Genomic DNA, 22,034 nt, shown 5'->3' with positions numbered 1-22,034 from the left:
GTTGAGCAACATTTCATCAATGTGTAATTCTTTCATTAGAAATTATCAAATCTTGCTTTCTCTTTTACCAAATTTGCTTCATTTATTCAATCAATCAATTATACATGGTAAGGTCTCTTCAACATGCGATTCTCCTCCCGTTTCTATGACCTCAACCCAACCAAGCAATAATTTTTGGCCAATATGACCCAATGACCTCAATCTTACCACTTCAAAGTGCTTGACCAGCATGCTGAAGTTTGGGTTCTGCCTGTAGCTGGGGATGACGACTGACTGCACGCCCTTTCCCGCACACTCGATGTCGACGCGAGGTCGATCAACGGTCACCAGCTGAATGCGCTTGAGGTCCCGTAGGCCCCAAAATAGTATCTATTATTGAACAAACGCAAAAACAACAGGCCCCTTGAGAGTCTCCAGAAGACGGTTTTGCTTGAATTATTAAATAGTTTGACTAATTTTCCCAGACAATACCTCAATTCGATATTTGCTCAAAACAGGCCGAATGCCAAATGGAACCGGTAGAATGGCACCATGTTCAACATCCGTGGGGCCAGCTATTGCCGGAAGGCTTCCTTGACCAGAAGCGGGAATCTTAGAGGCAAGAGAGAGGAAAAAAACAACTGAACATGTGTTATCCATCGTACGGATACATCACAAGGTTTGCATTAATGAAGCTGGGAGGTTATTTTTGCATAGCTGGAGTGCTTCTTTGAAGGAACATCCAGGTGCATCCACAACAAGCCTCTAGCGGTTCATTCATCCATTTGAGCTAGTGCAAAATTCAAACCTACTCTTAGATCCCAGCACGAGATCAACTGAGGCCCCACTGGGCTGTAACCAGAGATACGTGCCTGGCTTGCTAATGGTTGCTGCCTTTTATGAAAACTGTTGTGCAGGAAATCACCATGGTGTGAATATCTCAGCCAGGCAGTAATGAATATTCAGTGCGACCATTTTCCAAAAACATCTGTTATCCTAACCCTTATATACTTGCTGGTTAGGAATGTCGATTACTAGGAAATAATCTCTTGCCTGCAGAAGTTCAAACGCAGCGAGGAGCTCCCCAGCAGTGGTGTACCCACGGTAGATCTGATAGTAATCTAGCTGTGGTGGGAAGCGTGGTGGTTCGTATTTCTCGTTGCTCATTTTCACTGTTGGCTTGGCCATTGCTCTACCCATGAAATCTGCCTTTCCCTGAAAGGTCGGAGAATGTCAAGACAGAGGCTTCATGGTTCAGGCGAAAGCACAATTCAAAGCAGTCCTAAAAAGCAGAGATTCCAGGATAAGGTCCCAAAATCAAATCAAGATGAGAATATGGCAGTGTGCCGGGGTATACTGGCTGAAATCCCAATGGGATTCTTAATTCACCCGAAAAATAAAATTTCAGCAGATGGAGGAGTTCCAATCACAACAACAGTGTCAACTGGGATTACACGTCACACTGTGCTACTGTTTGAAATATACTGCCAAACCTTCGGTGTGAACGATGTGAATGGCGTTTTTTTATTGAAATCATCACAATATTGAACGTTCACTAACCACAGTGTCTTGGTCGAATACTTCGATGACTATAATTGGCGGATCATCACGAAGCTCCTGGGCCTCTCCGAAGAGTTCAATGCCCTCAAAGACGAGCATCTGGTCCCAGGTTGGACAAAGAGTCTCTTGTATAACCTGCAATAAGCAGATAAGGTGGCCAACAACTTACAAGCCTCGCATTACACACATATAATAGTTAATCATAGAGCAAACATCATCTTGCATGCAAAAAATTGTGGAGGGGGAGGGAGGGAGTGGGGGAAGGGTTGGGCTTAGTATAGTGCCACTCATGTGTATGCAACACCTGTCTGCTGAGTGGCATGATTTCTGGCAGTGTGGCTATGCTGCTGAAGTGGTGTCAACATATGAATACAATGTATAACTATAACGGCACTCATAGAACGCATTGTCTCGCTTGCCGCATTCATTCTGAACAAAAATACCATTGTTAGCTGAACACGCTGCTATTATGGCCCACGTACTCGTATCATCCATGCACCCTATTGTCTCGTGTGGTTTCTTGGCATAAGTTATGAACGTCATACATTTAATTCTTCATTCACAAAGGGTCATAGATCAGATATATGAAGTTTCAGATTTTTAGGATAAAAAATTCAATTCAACCAATTATGGCTGGAATACCACTTCTCCGATGACGTCATTGGTATCACCTTATGTACCCCATGAGGAGTTGATAACATATGCCAAGTTTCCATTTTTATTTTACTTGGGCAGTTTTGGACAAAAGTTTGTGCAATTTTTTTTTCTTTAATCGAACATGGCTGACATACCATGTGACCTATGACCTCAGAGTTAGCAATAAAATATTTTCCATGGCGAGTCCCTCATATGTCTAAAGTTTAGCATTGATCGGACAAGCCGTTGCTTTTAAAGTGAAAATATATAAATGCACACATGCGCACACGCACACACACACACACACACACACACACACACACACACACACACACACACACACACACACACACACACACACACACACACACACACACACACACACACACACACACACGTCTCGCATTCCCTTTGTGGTGAGACTAATAAAATAAGCAGTGAAGATATATGCATCATATTGGATTTTACATTTACGTACTTAAAATGGTCATTTTTCAGATGATTTACAAGGAACCATCTATTTATTATGTACGCCATAATTGCAGAATTTTTATATTCCGACTCCCCCCTCAATATTTCCGATAAATGCGTATTCCCTCCTCTCTTATCTCATCTCAACCTCTTACCTTTTCTTACCTGTCCTCCCACACTCTGCTACCCTTCCTGATAGCAGTTTCTCTCAAATTTTAATTTATCAATGTCGTTATTCTCTCCCCTGTATGTACCTAATAAATAGATGGTCCCTGAAGCTGCATTATTGGGTTACTTCCTGGCAGATGATGCCTACCTCAGTGGCCTGGCTGTGTGTGGAGAAGATGACCCGTGCAAATGGATCTGACAAGCCAGTGCTGTCTGCCGCAAATAGGCTTCGGGCCTGGTACGTGTGCACTCTCAACTGGAACAGTTGTTTCTCTGTTGGAGGCCCAAAATCAAATATCAATGCAGTTCACTGTGCTGTAAAAGTTACAGACTCTGTGAGCTTGTGCTGGACAACTTTTAGTGTCAAGAAGGACAACACAATAGGCCTGGAGTGGGTAAACAAGCACAGGTATACAGCAAAAGGAAGCACTGGTGAAAGCGCGCAAGGCGTTATGTGTGGAAATCACTGCAAGCCTAAATGTACTCAAGTTGTAGCAATAATCTGACCCTTGTAGATGAGGCTGACTGGGGGTATGTTAAGTAGGCCAGGGCCTGTTTCCTTTGCCATTCTTTGCTCGTAGCCATTGGGCAGGCCACAGAGAAAGTCCCTGCGATGCTTGCTGAGCCCAAGCCAGAAGTAACACTCCAATTTGGCTTGCACCGTCCAGCCAGCAGATCCAAAGCCCTTCTTCCCAGGAAGCTGAAGCAAGAGACATCAGGATGCGAAAAGTAAAATAATCATAGAACTCCAAATATTGACAAAGTGAACAGAATACTTTGAGTAGGGCTTTGAGCACAAACCGTCAGTGATCAGCGAGACTATTCTCCAACTACTACAAATTCATTGATTCTGGGGTAGGCCAGTGAAGGTTTTTGGCTTAAGTCTTTACAAACTTTACAAACAAGTCGCCACACTAGCCAGCAACCTTCTTATGGGTAAACTGCCAAAATCAAGACTCTCTATTCACCTTCACTCTTTCATTCCTCTTTTCTCCCACCTCTGGAACAAACTCCGTCACTCTCTTCAATCCCACTCCTCCCTCCAGGTCTTTAAAACAGCTGTTCACCACCATCCCCCATCCAAAACCTTGATCTTTTCTACCCCCGCTAATTCACCCCAGATCCACTTTTTTGAAATTACGACTTCTTTCCTGGAAGTCCAAGCAATGTCCATGTGTTTTATATCTCTCCTCCCCCCCCCCTTCCAATGCCTCCTCCCCCGAAGCCCTCTCACTCCCAAAGATCTCCCGGTGTCCCTGCTCTCAAATGTTGTACTTGTGTGCTTCTCCCTCTCTCCCCATCTTGTCTCCCGCTCCCTTTATCTTATGTTTTATGCGTCAGTTTGTCTTTTTGTGATTAATGTTAGCTCTTACACGAGCCTCGATCTTGTATACAAATAAATAAATAAATAAATAAATAACTGACTGGTCAGGCCTGACGTTTGACTGGGGGTCATTTGAGTAAGAATTTGTATTTTGTTCAGGGTGCTGGCAATAACTCGCCTACTCTTCAAAAAAGAAACCTAGGGATATTTGACATTCGCCAACTAATGCTAGCATATGAGACACTCAGTTTAAGGTCCATCTGAGAGACGACGCACTTTGAGATGTAACCCCTACCTGCAAAAGACCAATTTGACAATTTACAGTCTGACTGGGAATCAAACCCAAGACAGCCAGCTCAAAGGTAAGTGCGCTACTTCTGCACCATCCAGTCGGATAGACGATCCTCCCAACACTTGATATAAATGCAAACACAATTCATAGAAATGACAGATGTACAGGGAGTCCCCGGTTTACGAACACCCAGTTTATGAACATCTGTTCATACGAACATGACACTGTAGTGTCCCCGGGTTTAAGACCCCTGGGTGACGGATGACCGAAACGAGCTTCAACTCCGAAGCGTATTTCGAACCTTGGCAGGATTGTCTTTGGCGTGTGCGGGAAAGGCCCGAAGCCTTATCTGATCAGGCACACACGGGGTTATTCCGAACCCACAGAACATAGGAATGAACCAAGACAAGAAAAGTGAAATTCAACAAATAATGATTTAATGAAAATAAATGCAAAGACAATAAAAATGTTGAGGTAAAAACTAATAGTAATAGGCTAAAGTGAGGGACCCTCCAGCGGACTCAATTACAGACACAGGGAGAAATATAAGAAAACGAAATGGTTTGGTAATCGGCCGGAACTCAGCTTTGCAGTTCAACCGAGGGCTATTAGACGTTCGTCGCCAACAAACCACCGCGCGGGGAAGCGCACAAAAAGGTGTGGAGTCGCACTCCTTGACGTCCTAACGTGAGGTACTTCTCACGATGCCGACTGCCCTGAACCTCTCTTGTTCAGTCTCTTCCCTACAAGAGCACATGAGCCAAAGATGTGCCACTGCCCGCAACCAAGCCAGAACAAAGGAGAGAGCGGCAAACACGACCGTCTGCTGTGAAACGATCCAGATGCCGAGACGGCGTCTTTTTCCTTCAGCTCTCAAATGTTCAACGATGGCTTTTTTCTCTACCAATCGCCTGAGCCCTGCCCATCACGCCTCCACCAATTACGAAGGCTGGGGCGTGGTCTCTTCGCCACACGGCATCGGGCGGTGCCTAGTCTCCCGATGAAGAATGCCCAGGTTTCTGGCAGCCCTGACGGCGTTGTGGGTGCATGAGTCCCATTACAGCGCTTTTTCTTTTCTTTTCTTTTTTTGTATACTGAATCGAGGCTCGTAAAGAGCTAACATTTATCTCACAAACAAATCAACCAGACAAACAAAACATATAAAAAGAGGGAGCGGAAGACAAGATGGGGAGAGATGGGGAAGCACACAAACACAACATCCGAGAGCAGGGAGATGCGTGGAAGGGAGAAGGCCCGGGGGGAGGGAGGCGTGGGAAGGGGGGGGGGTGGGGGGGGAGGGAGAAGTACAAAACACAAGAACACCAAGGACTTCCAGGACAGAAGTTGGTATTTCAAAAAAGTGGAATTGGGGTGAAATTAGCAGGGGTAGAAAAGATCAAGGTTTTGGATGGGGGAAGATAAGAGATGGTGGTGAACAGCTGTTTTAAAGACCTGGAGGGTGGAGTGGGATTGAAGAGAGTGAGGGAGTTTGTTCCAGAGGCGGGAGAAAATAGGAATGAAGGAGTGAAGGTGAGCAGAGAGTCTTGATTTTGGCAGTTTAACCATAAGAGGGTTGCAGGCAGATCTTGTGCGACCTGTAGGAATATTTGCGGGACAGAGCCCAGAGAGAGCTGGGGGGGGGGGGGGGGGCAAGGCCAGAGAGGAGTCGGTAGAAGATGAAAAGACCACCAACCTGCCTGCGGTGAGTGAGTGAGAGGCCCTTGGAGTTAGCTTCATCGCGGGAGATTCCAATGACTCTGAATGCTTTGGTTTCAACAGCGTGAAGACGAGCTAGGTGTGAGGCAGGAGCACCAGCCCAGAGGGGAGAGCAGTATTCCATTGAGCTGTGGATGAAAGCCTTGTATGTGGTGAGGAGCTCAGGTGTGCCAAAGAAGGACTTCGCACGACGGAGGATGCCCAGTCGGCGACTGGCTTTGGAGGCCAGATTTGAAATGTGGTTTTCCCAGGAAAGATCATGGCAGATAGTGAGACCCAAAAGCTTGAGTGACAGAACTTCTTGGAGAGGATTATTCAGAAAGTGGATGGGAGGGTTGTCCAGTCGGTCTTTTCGGAGAGACATCGTAAGAGTGTGAGATTTGTCAGGATTGAAAGACATGTTCCACTTGTTTGCCCAGTCTGTGATTTTGTCCAGGTCTGCAGAGAGTGAGGAGGCTGCAGACTGCTGATCTGAGGGATGAAGAATGGAGCGACAGAGAGTAGAGTCATCAGCAAAGAGATACAGAGGATTTTCAAGAGACTCAGAGAGATCATTGATGAAAACCAGAAAAAGCACAGGGCCCAGAACACTGCCTTGGGGAACTCCAGCCTGAACAGGAAGAGGAGATGAGAGAAACCCATTCAGGGCCACACGTTGACTACGACTAGAGAGGAAGTCCGCCAACCATGCGTGGAGATTTCCATGGATACCAAAAGAGGAGAGTTTGGTGAGCAGAGCGGGGTGCCAGACCGTATTGAAGGCACGTGAAATGTCAAGGGAGACTGCTCTAATTTCCTGTTTGGCATTGAGGACCTCCATCCATTGTTGAGAAAGCAGAAGCAGCATGTCCAGAGTGGAGTGTCCAGGTCTGAAACCAAATTGATGATCAGAGATCAAGCCATTGGAGAAGAGGAAAGATTTCATATCTGAAGCAATGATGGATTCCATGCCTTTGCTGATAATTGGGAGAAGGCTGATTGGTCTGTAGTTGCTGGGATCTGTTTTTGCACCTTTTTTGTGCAAAGCGGTGATGTTGGCAGATTTCCAAGCAGATGGAAGATGACCTTGAGCAAAAGAGAGGGAGAAGAGAACAGAGAGAGGGAGTGAAAGAGCGGAGGAACAGGATTTTAGGACCCGTGGGCTGATGCCGTCAGGTCCAGTTGCAGAATCAGAGTCGAGGGTTGACAGAAACTTTTCCACCTTGTCAGGAGGAAAGGACACAGAGTCCAGGAGCAACTGGGTACGACTGGGTACGGTGGGTACAGAGAGGGATGGGTTTTGGACACAAGATTTAGAGGCAAACACAGAGTTGAGGCATTCAGCTTTTTCACGTGCGGAGTCAGCCGTGTGGCCATTTGAGGTGAGGGAGGGGATGGAGGGGGAACAAACACCAGAAACAGATTTGACCAGACGCCACCAGGACCAGACGCCACCACCACTGAGCCCTTGATTTCCTGGCTGGCCGAATGTAATAAAACCGAACGGAAGACCACAGGAGGCAAGCACGTACAGGGGAATTTAACATCACAGAGCCTACCGAGATAACACAACTCCACTCCTCCGTGTGGAAACACCGAAACACTTAACCAGACCCTACTTGGATACATCGATATTCTTATACGCGACACTTGGTCCATATACTAAAACCTTCACAATACTACTTCCCTAAGGTATTTCATGCCTGCCCCCACAAACGTAACAATACTTTATAATCATGTTTCATCTTTCAAATGTTTGATCCATTGACACAAACACGGCTTTTTAGAACATACTCCGTGCCACAAGCACTAAATGCAGGAAATTGGACCTTGAGGAAATTGGTTAATTACCAATTCACAACATAATTCACACCTCATTCACATGAGCATCCATCCATCACTCCTCCACCATTTTAAACATCATTCTCCCCATAGGGTTCTTTACCCACACAATCAAAATAAAGACCAATTACGATCATAATACAAACTAGAACGGCACTCAGTAGAGAGCATACCACCGCCTGGTTGGCCATATCACTCAATGGTGAAGAATCACTTCAAAAAATTAATAATTATCATATCCGAATCCATATTCAGATATTCACCAAAATCGAATCGATTCTTCCTTATCACACACACAACCTGTCCAACAAGTTTCGTCCAAATCCATCCATAACTTTTTGAGATATCCTGCTATGTATCGTTTTTGGCCCGATCTCCCAATGGTGAAGAATCACTTGAAAAATTAAATAATTCTCATATCCGAATCCATAATAAGATCTTCACCAAAATCGAATCGATTCTTCCTTGTCACACCTCCAACTAGTCCACCAAGTTTCGTCCAAATCCGTCCACAACGTTTTGAGATATCTTGCTATGTATTGTTTTTGGCCCGATCTCCCAATGGTGAAGAATCACTTTAAAAGTTCTAATATCCGGATCCGATTCACCAAAATCTGAACGTTTCGTCCTTGTGACATATGCTACATCTCTGCCAAATTTCGTCCGAATCCGTCCGCAACTTTTTGAGATATTTTGTTCACAAACAATCAGACAGGCAAACAGACAGGTGTGGAAACATAACCTCCATCCACCTTTGGTGGCAGAGGTAATAACACATAACACATAACACATAACACACACACACACATAACACACACACACACACACACACACACACACACACACACACACACACACACACACACTCTCTCTCTCTACGGGGTTCTTTACCGACACAAGTGAGCTTTCTCTCCACAGAGATATTTACTGACATAAGAGAGCGTTCTTTACCAACAAGAGAAAGCTTTCCTTGCACGGGGTCTTAATCGACACGAGAGGTTTCTTTCTGCGGGGTCTTTGCCGGCACAAGAAAGGATTCTCTCCATGGGGTTTTTAACCCACACAAGGGAGCTTTCTCTCCACGGGATTCTTTACCAATGCAAGAAATCTTTCTCTCCATGGGTTATTTACCAACACGAGAAAGCTTTCTCTCCACGGGATTCTTTACCAATACAAGAAATCTTTCTTTCCATGGGTTATTTACCGACACGAGAAAGCTTTCTCTCCATGGGTTATTTACCGACACAAGAAAGCTTTCTCTCCATGGGTTATTTACCAACACGAGAAAGCCTTCTCTCCACGGGATTCTTTACCAATGCAAGAAATCTTTCTTTCCATGGGTTATTTACTGACACGAGAAAGCTTTCTCTCCATGGGTTATTTACCGACAAGAAAACTTTCTCTCCATGGGTTTTTTATTGACACGAGAAAGCTTTCTCTCCATGGGTTATTTACCGACAAGAAAGCTTTCTCTCCATGGGTTATTTACTGACACGAGAAAGCTTTCTCTCCACGGGATTCTTTACCAATGCAAGAAATCTTTCTCTCCATGGGTTATTTACCGACACGAGAAAGCTTTCTCTCCACGGGATTCTTTACCAATGCAAGAAATCTTTCTTTCCATGGGTTATTTACCGACACGAGAAAGCTTTCTCTCCATGGGTTATTTACCGACACAAGAAAGCTTTCTCTCCATGGGTTATTTACCGACACGAGAAAGCATTCTCTCCACGGGATTCTTTACCAATGCAAGAAATCTTTCTTTCCATGGGTTATTTACCGACACGAGAAAGCTTTCTCTCCATGGGTTATTTACCGACACAAGAAAACTTTCTCTCCATGGGTTTTTTATTGACACAAGAAAGCTTTCTCTCCATGGGTTATTTACCGACACGAGAAAGCTTTCTCTCCACGGGATTCTTTACCAATCCAAGAAATCTTTCTTTCCATGGGTTATTTACCGACACAAGAAAGCTTTCTCTCCATGGGTTATTTACCGACACGAGAAAGCTTTCTCTCCATAGGTTATTTACCGACACGAGAAAGCTTTCTCTCCATGGGTTATTTACCGACACGAGAAAGCTTTCTCTCCATGGGTTTTTTACCGACACAAAAAAACTTTCTCTCCATGGGTTTTTTATTGACACAAGAAAGCTTTCTCTCCATGGGTTATTTACCGACACGAGAAAGCTTTCTCTCCACGGCATTCTTTACCAATGCAAGAAATCTTCCTCTTGATGGGATTCTTTACCAATGCAAGAAATCTTTCTTTCCATGGGTTATTTACCGACACGAGAAAGCTTTCTCTCCATGGGTTATTTACCGACACGAGAAAGCTTTCTCCCCATGGGTTTTTTACTGACACAAGAAAGCTTTCTCTCCATGGGTTTTTTTTACCGACACGAGAAAGCTTTCTCTCCATGGGTTTTTTACGAACACAAGAAAGCTTTCTCTTCATGGCTTTTTTACCGACACAAGAAAGCTTTCTCTCCATGGGTTTTTTACTGACACGAGAAAGCTTTCTCTCCATGGGTTTTTTTACTGACACAAGAAGGCTTTCTCTCCATGGGTTATTTACCGTCACGAGAAAGCTTTCTCTCCATGGGTTTTTTACTGACACAAGAAAACTTTCTCTCCATGGACTTTTTACCGTCACGAGAAAGCTTTCTCTGCATGGGTTTTTTACTGACACAAGAAAACTTTCTCTCCATGGGCTTTTTATTGACACAAGAAAACTTTCTCTCCATGGGTTTTTTCACTGACAAGAAGCTTTCTCTCCATGGGTTATTTACCGTCACAAGAAAGCTTTCTCTCCAAGGGTTTTTGACTAACAAGAAAACTTTCTCTCCATGGGTTTTTTACCGACACAAGAAAGCTTTCTCTCCATGGGTTTTTTACCGACACAAGAAAGCTTTCTCTCCATGGGTTTTTTTACCGACACAAGAAAGCTTTCTCTCCATGGGTTTTTTACCGACACAAGAAAACTTTCTCTCCATGGGTTTTTTACCGACACAAGAAAACTTTCTCTCCATGGGTTTTTTACCGACACAAGAAAGCTTTCTCTCCATGGGTTTTTTACCGACACAAGAAAGCTTTCTCTCCATGGGTTTTTTATCGACACAAGAAAACTTTCTCTCCATGGGTTTTTTACCAACACAAGAAAACTTTCTCTCCTTGGGTTTTTTACCGACACAAGAAAGCTTTCTCTCCATGGGTTTTTTACTGACACAAGAAATCTTTCTCTCCATGGGTTTTTTACCGACACAAGAAAGCTTTCTTTCCATGGGTTTTTTACTGACACAAGAAAGTTTTCTCTCCATGGGTTTTTTACTGACACATGAAAGCTTTCTCTCCATGGGTTTTTTACTGACACAAGAAAGCTTTCTTTCCATGGGTTTTTTACTGACACAAGAAAGCTTTCTCTTGATGGGTTCTTTACTGACATGATAAAGCTTTCTCTCAACGAAATACTTTTTCAATTCGAGAGAAAGCATTCTCTCCCTGGGGTTCTTTATCGACATGATAAAGCTTTCTCTCCACGGAGTTCTTTATCGATTTGAGAGAAAGCTTTCTCTCCATGGGTTACTTTACCGACAAGAAAGTTTTCTCTCCATGAGAATCTTTGCAGACATAAGAGAGCTTTCTCTCCACGAGATTCTTTACGGACATGAGAAGGCTTTCTCTCAATGGTGTTCTTTACCGACACAAGAAAGCTTTCTCTCCATGGAATTCTTTATCGATTAATTGATGGGAGAAGTGGGGGTTTGTGGGGTGGGTGACTGGCAAAGATTGATAGGCCGGGGACCACCAAGTTTTTCTTGCTACAAAAAGCCATCCTGAGTGGAGGTTCACCAATTCCAAGAGGTAACCAGAGTGGCACTCTTCAGAGCCCATACCTCCGCCAGGCTGAACAGTTTACGTATTGTAGCCCACTGATTCACCAGATCTGCAACTGTTCCTGAACCAGAATCTAAGCTTGTTCTTGTCACTGACACAACTGATCCACCATGTGTTGTCCAAATTCATCCATAATTTATTGAGATATAGTGCTATATATCGTTTTGGCCCCATCTTTCAATGGTGAAGAATCGCTTAAAAATTTTAATACCCGGATCTTCACCAAAACCTAATCAATTTGTTCTTGTCACACACCCAACTTGTCCACCATGTTTAGTCCGAATCCGTCCATAACTTTTTTTTCTTCAATATCCTGCTCACAGAAAGACAGGCAGACATCCAGTGATGAAAACATAACCTCTGTCCACATTTGGTTGTGGAGGTAATTCATCTGCAGCAACCATGCTGGCCTGAAGGTGTTGGTGCTGGCTACCATGTTCTCCTCCCCTATTTAACCCGCATTCCATTGTACAACCTACCCGTAGGAAGAGGGTCTTGACTTTGGCGCAGTCTTTACCTCGTTGATCATCGAGTGGCGAGTACAGGATATCCTTAGCCGTTATGCGTGCATACGCGACGCGCTTGTTGTTGCTCAGCATCCATACAAATACCTCGGGGATGCTGTGTTGGGGCTGGGGTTTGGATCAGGAAGTTCTTAAGAGGACATTGCACACTCAATTACAACATTTGCTTTTACTTCACTGCTTTAGCAATGAGTGAATTGCATTTTATGTAACTTAAAAAAATCAAGGACAACAAATATTGCTGATGATGAAAGATCAAATGGCAACTGACATGACCATGATAAAAGATGAAGGCCTCATTAAACGGCTCATGTGTGTCGCATACTTTGAGTTTGCTGTGAGAAAACAATAAATGTTCATGAAAACCGAAAAGAAGAAATTAGTGTTGTTGGGAAACCATGTGTTCAAACTAAGTGACATACATGGCTGTAGGTACAACCAAGCAAGAAAACTTTGCCACGCAACAAGGGTCAGGTACCAACGTTTTGTTCACCGTGTGACCATAAACAGGGACTATGTTTGCCTGGGTCCTAATATAAACCTCCAGGAAGTTGGGAGGATCAGAGCGAAGTGTGGAAAAGCTAGTGTGGGGGCAGTTGTGCAGTACAAGGGTGGGATACAAAGGTCTTCTGCTGTGCCATGAGATCATTCCCATATTCCCTTCATCGCCATATCTTGTACGTGGGACAAGTAATGTCTGTTTGAATGCTCGAGGTGTATGTTCGTGAGAATTGTGGGTGCTTATAAGTGGTGTACATAATATATGCATTGGAGTAGCTGTACTCAGTTCATGTGCAGAAATGTCATGTTCACGAATAAACCATCCCATGATGTGAGGTGTCGACATCCCATGAACAGTTTACTGTACATTGAAAACAAGCCTGTTGTGCACAAGCCTCTACACGGGAAGATGCTGTTTGCTCTTCGACGAGCCTTGGCCTCTGTTTAAACACAACACATCTTAGTCACCAGGCCAGGTTACAAAAGGCAAAGCAAGACATATTTGCTTTGCAAAGCTAAAATTGTCAATCTGTGCACAGCTGCAGCTATTCAAAGCGGGTATAAAATGCTTACGTCCTTTGCCAGGAGTTCAAAAAGTTATGCAGACTAGATACTCAAACTAGTCCAAGACATGCCAACGTTTTTATTACTTCAAAATACGTAGCATACGTGAATTGCAAAAAAAAAAAATATCTTACTCCTATAAAACCATGGCATATATACCAATGTATCAGCCATTATGTGACTTCATACCATCAGTGGGGAACCGCCAGTAAGTTGTCCCATACAGCTAATGCTGCACCTTACTGGGAGCGATAAACATCGCCTGCCACACAGTAACATTATCTCTGGTATCCACTCACGACATGGAGTCGATCTGGATGCAATATGGCAGGCAATGCGGACATACGTGGCAATGACGTCATGACATTCGCTCATTAGGTTGGAGCACCAAATTACAGATACCAATGTATCGATAAATAAAAAGTTGGCATTTATTGGACTATTGTGCCTTGTGTGACTTTTTGAACTCCCCAAGTGAAATATCTATGGGAAAACTGGGTTGCATTGGGACATGGAGTGGACTGGAACATACCCTGTAAGAGCTATTCTTGGCCACTGATGAAAAGGGAACTTATTAAGTGTTGGCACTTATTGTTCAGGTCTTTTGGGGGATGTCCCTATGCAGCCCAATTTCCTCCATCACTGAGTTGGGGGACATTCATTGATGTGGAACAAAGTGGTCACATGATCAGGTGGGACCAACTTCCTATTTTTTTTATTTTTTTTCTCTGAACTCCACAAGAAGTTTCTGAGATTGATAGCTTATTAGAAGGAGGCAAGCTCTGAGTCTGAGGTTTCAGAGGCAATGGCTTAGAAGGTCAATTCAAGGTCACATCACATAGCAGCGGTACTACCTGCTGGGGTAAATGTCAACCGTACGAACAGCCAAAGTGTCTACATAATGAGAACATTGAATAGGAATGACATTGAATAGGAATGAATAGGAAATGTTGGAGTCGTCTTCTTTGTACCTCTTCAACGAGGAATCGCAGTTTATGAAGAAAGTTGTGGGCTTGCTTTAGTTTGTCTTTAAGGGTAGTGCGCTTCACGTTGGTTCTTAAGGTCTTCGACTGCTGTGCCATTGTTTCCTACAAAGAGAGGCGGGACTCTTCTGAATTTACATCTCCCGTTAAATGAATAGTTAGACAATTTAATAATGATGTCTCGTAGTCTATATTCTCTTTTTTATTTTATTTAATAATTTTTTACTGACGCGTCCTCTGTGCGACGTGATGATGGGACATTGCAAGTTACCAGCTCGTGGATGCAGGCCTTCAAACGCTCTTTGTCTAACTTTGTCTGCCCGTTCTGGGGTTTTTCTTTCTTTGCAAGAGCAACAAACCGCCTGTGGGGATGGAGAAAACAATCCCATTCATTTTGAAGAGTTTCCTTTCTTTTGCCAAAATAAATAACAATTTACACAATGTATGCGAAAACTGCAGTGAAGCTTGTTCATTGGAATGATTTTGTTCCTGCTTTATATTGCCAACAAAATGTAACAGAACCTTATATAATTTTACTGGGTCAATATACACACGTAAAGGATAAAACCACCTTACAAGAAGGGGAACACGTGGGCTTCTGAGTAGATATAAATCTTTGGATTACGCTAACTCTTGCATTTGAAAGCCAAGTTTTCTGAGATGGTCTCTAGCGATATTGCACAAAAGAGTAATACCGAACTGTATTGTAATAATATGATTATTTTTCAAAATGCCAACATTCCCTCCTTCAGTATAACAATTCCTCATCCCCTCTCTCTTTCAGGTGTGCTATACAGCTCACGTACAGACAGCCCAGGCTCAGTTCCTCCAGCACACCCCGCAGGCGGCGTTCAGGATGTAGACGCTCAGTAGCAATTACTTCCTGTACATCATTTATACCCTCCTCCTGCGAAGAAAATAAATTAATAAAGAAGTAAATAAATGGGTTTTTGTCTCAACCATAAATAAATAAAAACAAAAAATTTATATATATACATATATATATGTATATATATATACATACATACACACAGTTAGACCTCAACATTTGCGGCCCCAACATTCGCAGACCCCCACGTCGCGGTTCATAACGAGACCTGCTTCTACATTCGCGCTTCGTGTTTCGGTTTAAAAAATTAATTATTTAATATATGTCGATTTTTTACACATCAGGAGTGGTCTCCTACATCCACAACAACAACAACAACATGCATTTTAAAGGCCATTTTCCCTACTAGAGCGGGGGTTAGCCTTGCGGTCCCCATGACAATCTTCTCCATTTTGTCCTATTTTCTGCATCTCTCCTTGTTAACCCCCTTGCCTGCATTTCTTCTTCCACCATCTTTAGCCAAGTCTTTCTCGGTCTTCCCCGTCCTCTACTTCCTTCTACATTCATTTCCATCACTCTTCTCAACCAGTCACTTTCATCCTTCCTCAACACATGACCAAACCATCTCAACCTGTTCCTCTTCACAGCATCAATCATAGGCTCTACTCCCATCATCTTTCGCAATTCATCATTTGTCTTCCTCTCTCTCAACGATACTCCGCACATCCATCGAACCATTCGCATTTCCACCCTTTCCAACCTTCGTTGCTGCTCTACGTTCATTACCCATGTCTCGCTCCCATAAATCATAACACTTCTCACACATGCAGCATACACCTTTCCCTTCAGCTTCAACGACACTCTCCTCATCATCAGCACGCCACTCAGTTCCCGAAAATTCTTCCATGCACATCTCACTCTAGCAACTGTTGCCGAGTCTGATCCACATTCTCCATTCAGCATGTCTCCGAGGTAGCAAAATGTTTTCACACCTTCCAGCTTCACGCCATCTCCAAGATCCAACTCAACATTTCCTCCATCTGCAGCTCCCTCTGTGCACACCTTACATTTGAATGTAGCTGCCACACTGGTTAATGACCCTCTCAGACCACAACATTTTTGATGAACCCACTCAGCGCACATTGTACATTGAATGGAGTTCACTCCGACACCCTTCCCACACACAGCGCAGGGCCACTTCCCAGTTCTTTCCACCTCACCACATGCTTTACCACTTGCCATCACCTTCGTCTTTCCGATATTCACCTTCAGACCTTTTGTCTCCATACATTCCTTCCACTTGTTCATCTTTTCCTTCAATCCGTCCATACTTTCCGCAATCAACACCAGATCATCTGCATACAACAACTCCCACGGTAAACCCTCCTTTACGTTCTGAGCCAGCACCTCCATCACAGCTACAAATAGTAGTGGACTTAGTACCGACCCCTGATGCACTCCCACCTTCGCCTCAAACTCACCACTGTTCCCGTCCTTCGTCCTTAGAGCTGTGCGCGCTCTTTTGTACATTGCCATCACTACTCTGATGAACCATTCCTCCACTCCTAACTTCCTCAATGCCCAAGTCAATACTTTGCATGTAACCCTATCGAATGCTTTCTCCAGATCAACAAACCCAAGAAACATCTTCTTCCTCTTCTCCATGTACTTCTCCTGCAACTGCCTCACAATGAAAAGCGCGTCTGTCGTTCCTCTTCCTGGCATAAATCCAAACTGCATTTCGTCGATCTTCACTTTCTTCCTTATGCTCCTCTCCAACACCCTTTCCAATACCTTCATTCCATGCTCCAATAACTTTATCGCTCGGTACGAGCCACACTCCAGAGAGTCACCTTTCCCCTTGTATAGAGGGACGAGGGTACTCAGTTCCCAATCCACTGGATTGCGGCGTTCTTTCACCACCAGATTACAGATCTCTGCCATTCTCTTCACACCCCAACTTCCTGCTGCCTTCAACATATCTCCCACAACTCCCGTCGGCCCTCCCGCTTTTCTACCCTTCATTGCTTTTATCGCTTCCTCAACGTCCTTCTCAGTTATCTTCTCTGCTGGTCCTAAAACTGAGTTACTCTCTATGTTGCCATCCCATTCATTCTCTGTATTCAACAGCATTTCCATATATCTTTTCCATCTTCCTTTAATTCCATCTGGGTCGACAACGATTTGTCCCACTTCATCCTTCAAGCAACTCACCCCCATCACATCACACCTCTCTTTCGCTATCTGCTTTGCAATCCTGAATACTGCTTTCTGACCCTCTTCGAATCCAAGCGTTCTCCGAACATTTTCCTACATGCCTCTTGCGCCTTTGCTACCTCTTTCTTTGCAGCCTTCCTGGCTGCCTTATAACTTTCATGCTCTGCTGTTTCTGCTCCCGTACCCTTCGCCTTCTGCCACTCCTTGAACTTCTTCCTCTTCTCGTCAATCCTCTTTCCAACTTCATCATCCCACCACCATGTTTCCGAATGCCTCGGTGGTCCTTTTGTCCATCCACATACCTCACCAACGGCTCCCAACAGACTAGCTTTCATTGACATCCAACCACTTTCAAGCTCAACCACATCATCCTCGACCCTACTCAGCCTCTCTTTTAATGCCTCCCTTACTGTCACCTCTTTCAACCTCCACACCTTCATTCTCGGTTGGTACTTCACCCACCGAGCTCTCCTCGCACCTTTCACCCTTATGTCGCAGACAACCAAGTGGTGCTGTGAAATAGCCTCCTCCCCCGGGATCACCTTTGTGTCCCGGAGGTGCCCCCTATCTCGCCTACGCACCATCAGGTAGTCAACGGTTGTCGTCGACCCACCTGAAGTGTATGTAACAAGCTTATTATCCTCTTTCTGGAACTGAGTATTACAAATCAACAAATCAGCTCCATCAGCAAACTCCAAAATCCTTTCACCTTCTCCATTTCTCACACCATATCCGTAACCCCCATGAACTCCGTCAAAACCATCCATACTCCTTCCCACACGTCCATTTAGATCTCCTCCTACCACAATAACTTCCTCATCTTTCACGTTTTCCATCAGCTTCTCTATCGCACACCAGAACTTGTCCTTCTCTTCATCGCTTCGACCAACCTGCGGAGCATATCCCGAGATGACGTTCACCAAGAGCTTTCCAATCATCATTTTCACCATCATCAACCTATCACTCACTCTAGTCACACTCACCACACTGTCTACAAACTCCTCAGCAAAACAGGACACCAACACCATTCACGCCCTCCGGGCACCCTTGCCACACAAACTTGTATTTCTGTCCCTGCCTCCCCTTCACCATTCTAACACCACTTCCCTTCCATCTCGTCTCTTGCACACAACATATGTCCACTCTTCTTCTGACCAATACTTCCACCACTTCTCCTGATCTCCCTGTCATTGTCCCTACATTCCATGTCCCAAACCTCAGAAACCGATCTCCACTTCGGGCTGTACCCTGCCCATATGTAGTTGTAATTGTCATGGTTCTCTTTTTGAGGCAATGTTTTTATGGCCGGATGCCCTTCCTGACGCCAACCCTCTTAGTTGTCTCTTACGACACGCAGGGATACAGTGTACCTATTCTAATCCAGGGTATACACTGGGAAACGTTTTAAACATGAAAATTCTGGGGGGGGGGGGGGGGGGGGGGGGCTGCAAAACACACACATCAATCAAACTACAAAACCAAAACCAAATAGAAACACACAATAACACATACACAACAAAATACCCTACATCCACCATCACTGATATTAATTCAGGCTGGAATTATTCTACAGAAAACTGTTCTCTCTAATGCACAGATGCATCCCATCTCTTGAGTTATCTTACCCATCCTCCCACTGTTGGTACTCTGAATCCTGTTGTGAGGCAGTTGCTTTAAAACAACTTGCATTCTCCTCCTGGAAGGAAAATCCAACTGAAGACAACCTCAGATCATTCCACAAAGCTCGCAACAAGTGTGTCTACTCTCTGGAGAACCAGAAAACAACATCTGTCCAATCTCAAGAATGAGCTTTCAAACTTGTCTCCCTCCTCTAAAACCTGATGGCACCTTGTCGCGACTTGCACCCTTTGCCCTCTCAGGTATGTGCGGGATCCAGCTGGTCCACCAGCAACTCACTCCCAGTGTAATTGCATAAATCCAGAACCATTGCTCACCACTCATTTATTCCTTTTTTCCCCACTCGTGGAACCAGCCTCCATACTCTATTCAATCCCATTCTTCCCTCCAGGTCTTCAAGACAGCTGTTTACCAGCATCTCAAGTCATCCCCCATCCCAAAGATCTTTCCTACACCTCTTAAACCACCACACCCCTTCAAAATTTTTTCTACTTATGTATCCATATTGTCCACCCTTTGCATTCTCGTGGATGTATGCAGGCCTTCACATACATTAGAGGGAGGGGCAATGGTGGATTCAACAATCATCTCGATGGATGAATAGAATGGGAGGAGTTTCAACAGGAAATGAATCATCAATACGGGTTGGCATGTAATGTAGAGTGTCCACCTGAACTCCTAGTTCATGACGTGGGTAACCCAGGTTCAAATCTCAATAGGTGTTTGTCCATGGGCGACAAATGTCTTTGTAACCCATGTTAAAGTGCATTGTTGTCTCCTAATGTCTTTGTCCTGTATACAATAGATTTACAAGTTCCTCTATGAGCCTTACCAACTTGTCTGCGATGCACTCCATTATATTTGAGTTATAAAGCCTCCAACGCTGGTCTTGCCAGTAGCTTTTGATGTGGATGCATGGCTTCTCCTCATAGTATGGCAGATGGAAATAGTTCCTTGAGGAGGAGGAGGAGGAGGAGGAGGAGGAGGAGGAGGAGGGAATTAGACAGGACACTGCAAACTGAAGATTAACAGCATCTTTTATTTCATAGCTGGAAGTGAAATGTAATGCTGACGTATTTCCGAAAGTATTCACTCAACATGGGCCTCCTGCTGTCTTGTGGAATAACATCAAGTTTTTCGTTGGAGCCACTTTCAAACATCCCTCATTACAAACACACACATCAATCAAACACTTTCTTCTGAAGCATATCGGGTGCTTGTATGATTCTATTCACTCAACATTTGTGTTACGTCCTCTGTTATTATTCAAATAACCCGAAAAGGTTGTCAGAAACATAATATATTACAACAGCTTACAATATCTTGTGCTTGCCAAATGGCATATGACGGCAAATCAAGACCGATTACTGATAATGACTCAAGATCTGTTCCATTACTCGCTGGGTTGATGTCTAATTGAGTGGAATTTGAGTTTGGTTGATTAGTGTGTCCTCCAGACTAACTCCGCACCTGTCGGTGATGACGGGTTTGCGAGACGGTGTTGTGGACATCGTGCCGAGTTCGGAATCGAAGTTTTCCTCATCTTGGCAATGCGAAAGCAGGTCCACCTCTTCATCGTCTCCGCTCTTTTTCTTCCCAGGGTCAATCTTATCGGTTCCATCGATCAGACTGCCACAGTTACCTGTTCAGGAATGGCCCATTAGTCCATGGTGTGTAAGATTTGCAAAGAAATTTACATCTCAATTGCTCATAATCCCATATGTTCTTCAAGGTGGTTGTGATTTCTGTACTTTTTTTATAGTGTTGACGCTAGCGGATGAGCTAAAACACAGAATGAATCAGGATGTAACAGAACAAAAGGAACTGCAGAAAGAGAAGGGGAGGGTTGAAGGACAAAATACAGGAAGACTTGGATAAATATGGGATGTGAGGAAGGTTAGGGGAGGACACACGGGTGAACAATATGGAGACAGCTGTAAACTATCAATCACAGAAGTGGAAGGAAAAACTGGAAATTTGGTAAGAGGTAGGCTTGGGGATGGTTAATGGGGGCAGAAAGGATCATGGTTGTGGATGGGAGATGCAGCACAGGACCAGAAATGGTGAACAGCTGTCTTTAAATCTTGGAGGGAAGAATGAGGTTGAAGAGAAGTTGGAAGTTGGTTCCACAGGTGGGAAAATAGTGGAATAGTGGTGAGCAGTGGTTCTGTAGAGGTGAGCAGTGATTCTGGATTTTGGGAGGTTTTATTTATTTATTTATTTTGTATACAAGGTCGAGGCTCGTGAAAGAACTAACATTAATCACACAAAAAGTCAAACCGACACATAAAACACAAAATAAGGGGAGAGGTAGACAAGATGGGGAGAGAGGGGGGAGGACACAAACACAACATTTGAGAGCAGGGACATCGAGAGAACTGTGGGAGGGAGAGGGCTTGGGGGGAGGTGGGAGAGTTATAAAACATATGGACACTGCAAGGACTTCCAGGAAAGAAGTCGGGATTTCAAAAAAGTGGATCTGGGGTGAATTAGCGGGGGTAGAAAAGATGAAGGTTTTGGATGGGGGAAGATAAGAGATGGTGGTGAACAGCTGTTTTAAAGACCTGGAGGGAGGAGTGGGATTGAAGGGAGTGGGGGAGTTGGGTTTTTAGCCCACCTATTTTAGCCCAGTGCGGGAGTTTGGTTTCATCAGAATTGAGCGATTGGGTTTTTGCCCCACCATGTGCACCCTGCAGAAATCTGGAGGTGGGAGAGGGAGAGGGGCTGCAGTGCAGAAAGGGAAGAGGGTGCATGACCAGAAAGGAGGCGGTAGAAGACAGAGACCCCTGATCTGTCTGAGATGTAAAAGTGCTAAGCTGAGAGACTCGGCTTTATTGCTAGAGATTTCAGTGATTTTAAGGCCTTGGTTTCCGCTGTATTAAACCAGGTGTGACATAGGGGTGCCATTCCAGAG

At 44.3% G+C, this 22,034-nt stretch overlaps 1 protein-coding gene across 1 annotated transcript in view; it reads right to left on the bottom strand.

Moving 5' to 3' along the window:
• OTOF (otoferlin) overlaps positions 1 to 22,034 on the bottom strand; it is a 132,585-nt gene that overhangs the window by 82,427 nt on the left and 28,124 nt on the right. Inside the window, exons 11-22 of the mRNA XM_078767717.1 lie at positions 20,591 to 20,762; positions 19,953 to 20,073; positions 15,243 to 15,343; positions 14,708 to 14,798; positions 14,425 to 14,541; positions 12,344 to 12,496; positions 3,322 to 3,514; positions 2,963 to 3,087; positions 1,540 to 1,674; positions 1,033 to 1,194; positions 472 to 591; positions 208 to 369 (exon numbers count right to left, since the gene is read on the bottom strand). Coding sequence (XP_078623843.1) covers positions 208 to 369; positions 472 to 591; positions 1,033 to 1,194; positions 1,540 to 1,674; positions 2,963 to 3,087; positions 3,322 to 3,514; positions 12,344 to 12,496; positions 14,425 to 14,541; positions 14,708 to 14,798; positions 15,243 to 15,343; positions 19,953 to 20,073; positions 20,591 to 20,762 — 1,652 coding nt within the window. The remainder of the gene's footprint in view (positions 1 to 207; positions 370 to 471; positions 592 to 1,032; positions 1,195 to 1,539; positions 1,675 to 2,962; positions 3,088 to 3,321; positions 3,515 to 12,343; positions 12,497 to 14,424; positions 14,542 to 14,707; positions 14,799 to 15,242; positions 15,344 to 19,952; positions 20,074 to 20,590; positions 20,763 to 22,034) is intronic.

This window comes from Myxine glutinosa, chromosome 13 (genome assembly GCF_964187855.1).
Source record: "Myxine glutinosa chromosome 13, kmMyxGlut1.1, whole genome shotgun sequence".
Taxonomy (NCBI): domain Eukaryota; kingdom Metazoa; phylum Chordata; class Myxini; order Myxiniformes; family Myxinidae; genus Myxine; species Myxine glutinosa.
The sequence above is the reverse complement of the archived record's forward strand: the minus strand, read 5'-3'. Positions and strand labels throughout refer to the sequence as shown.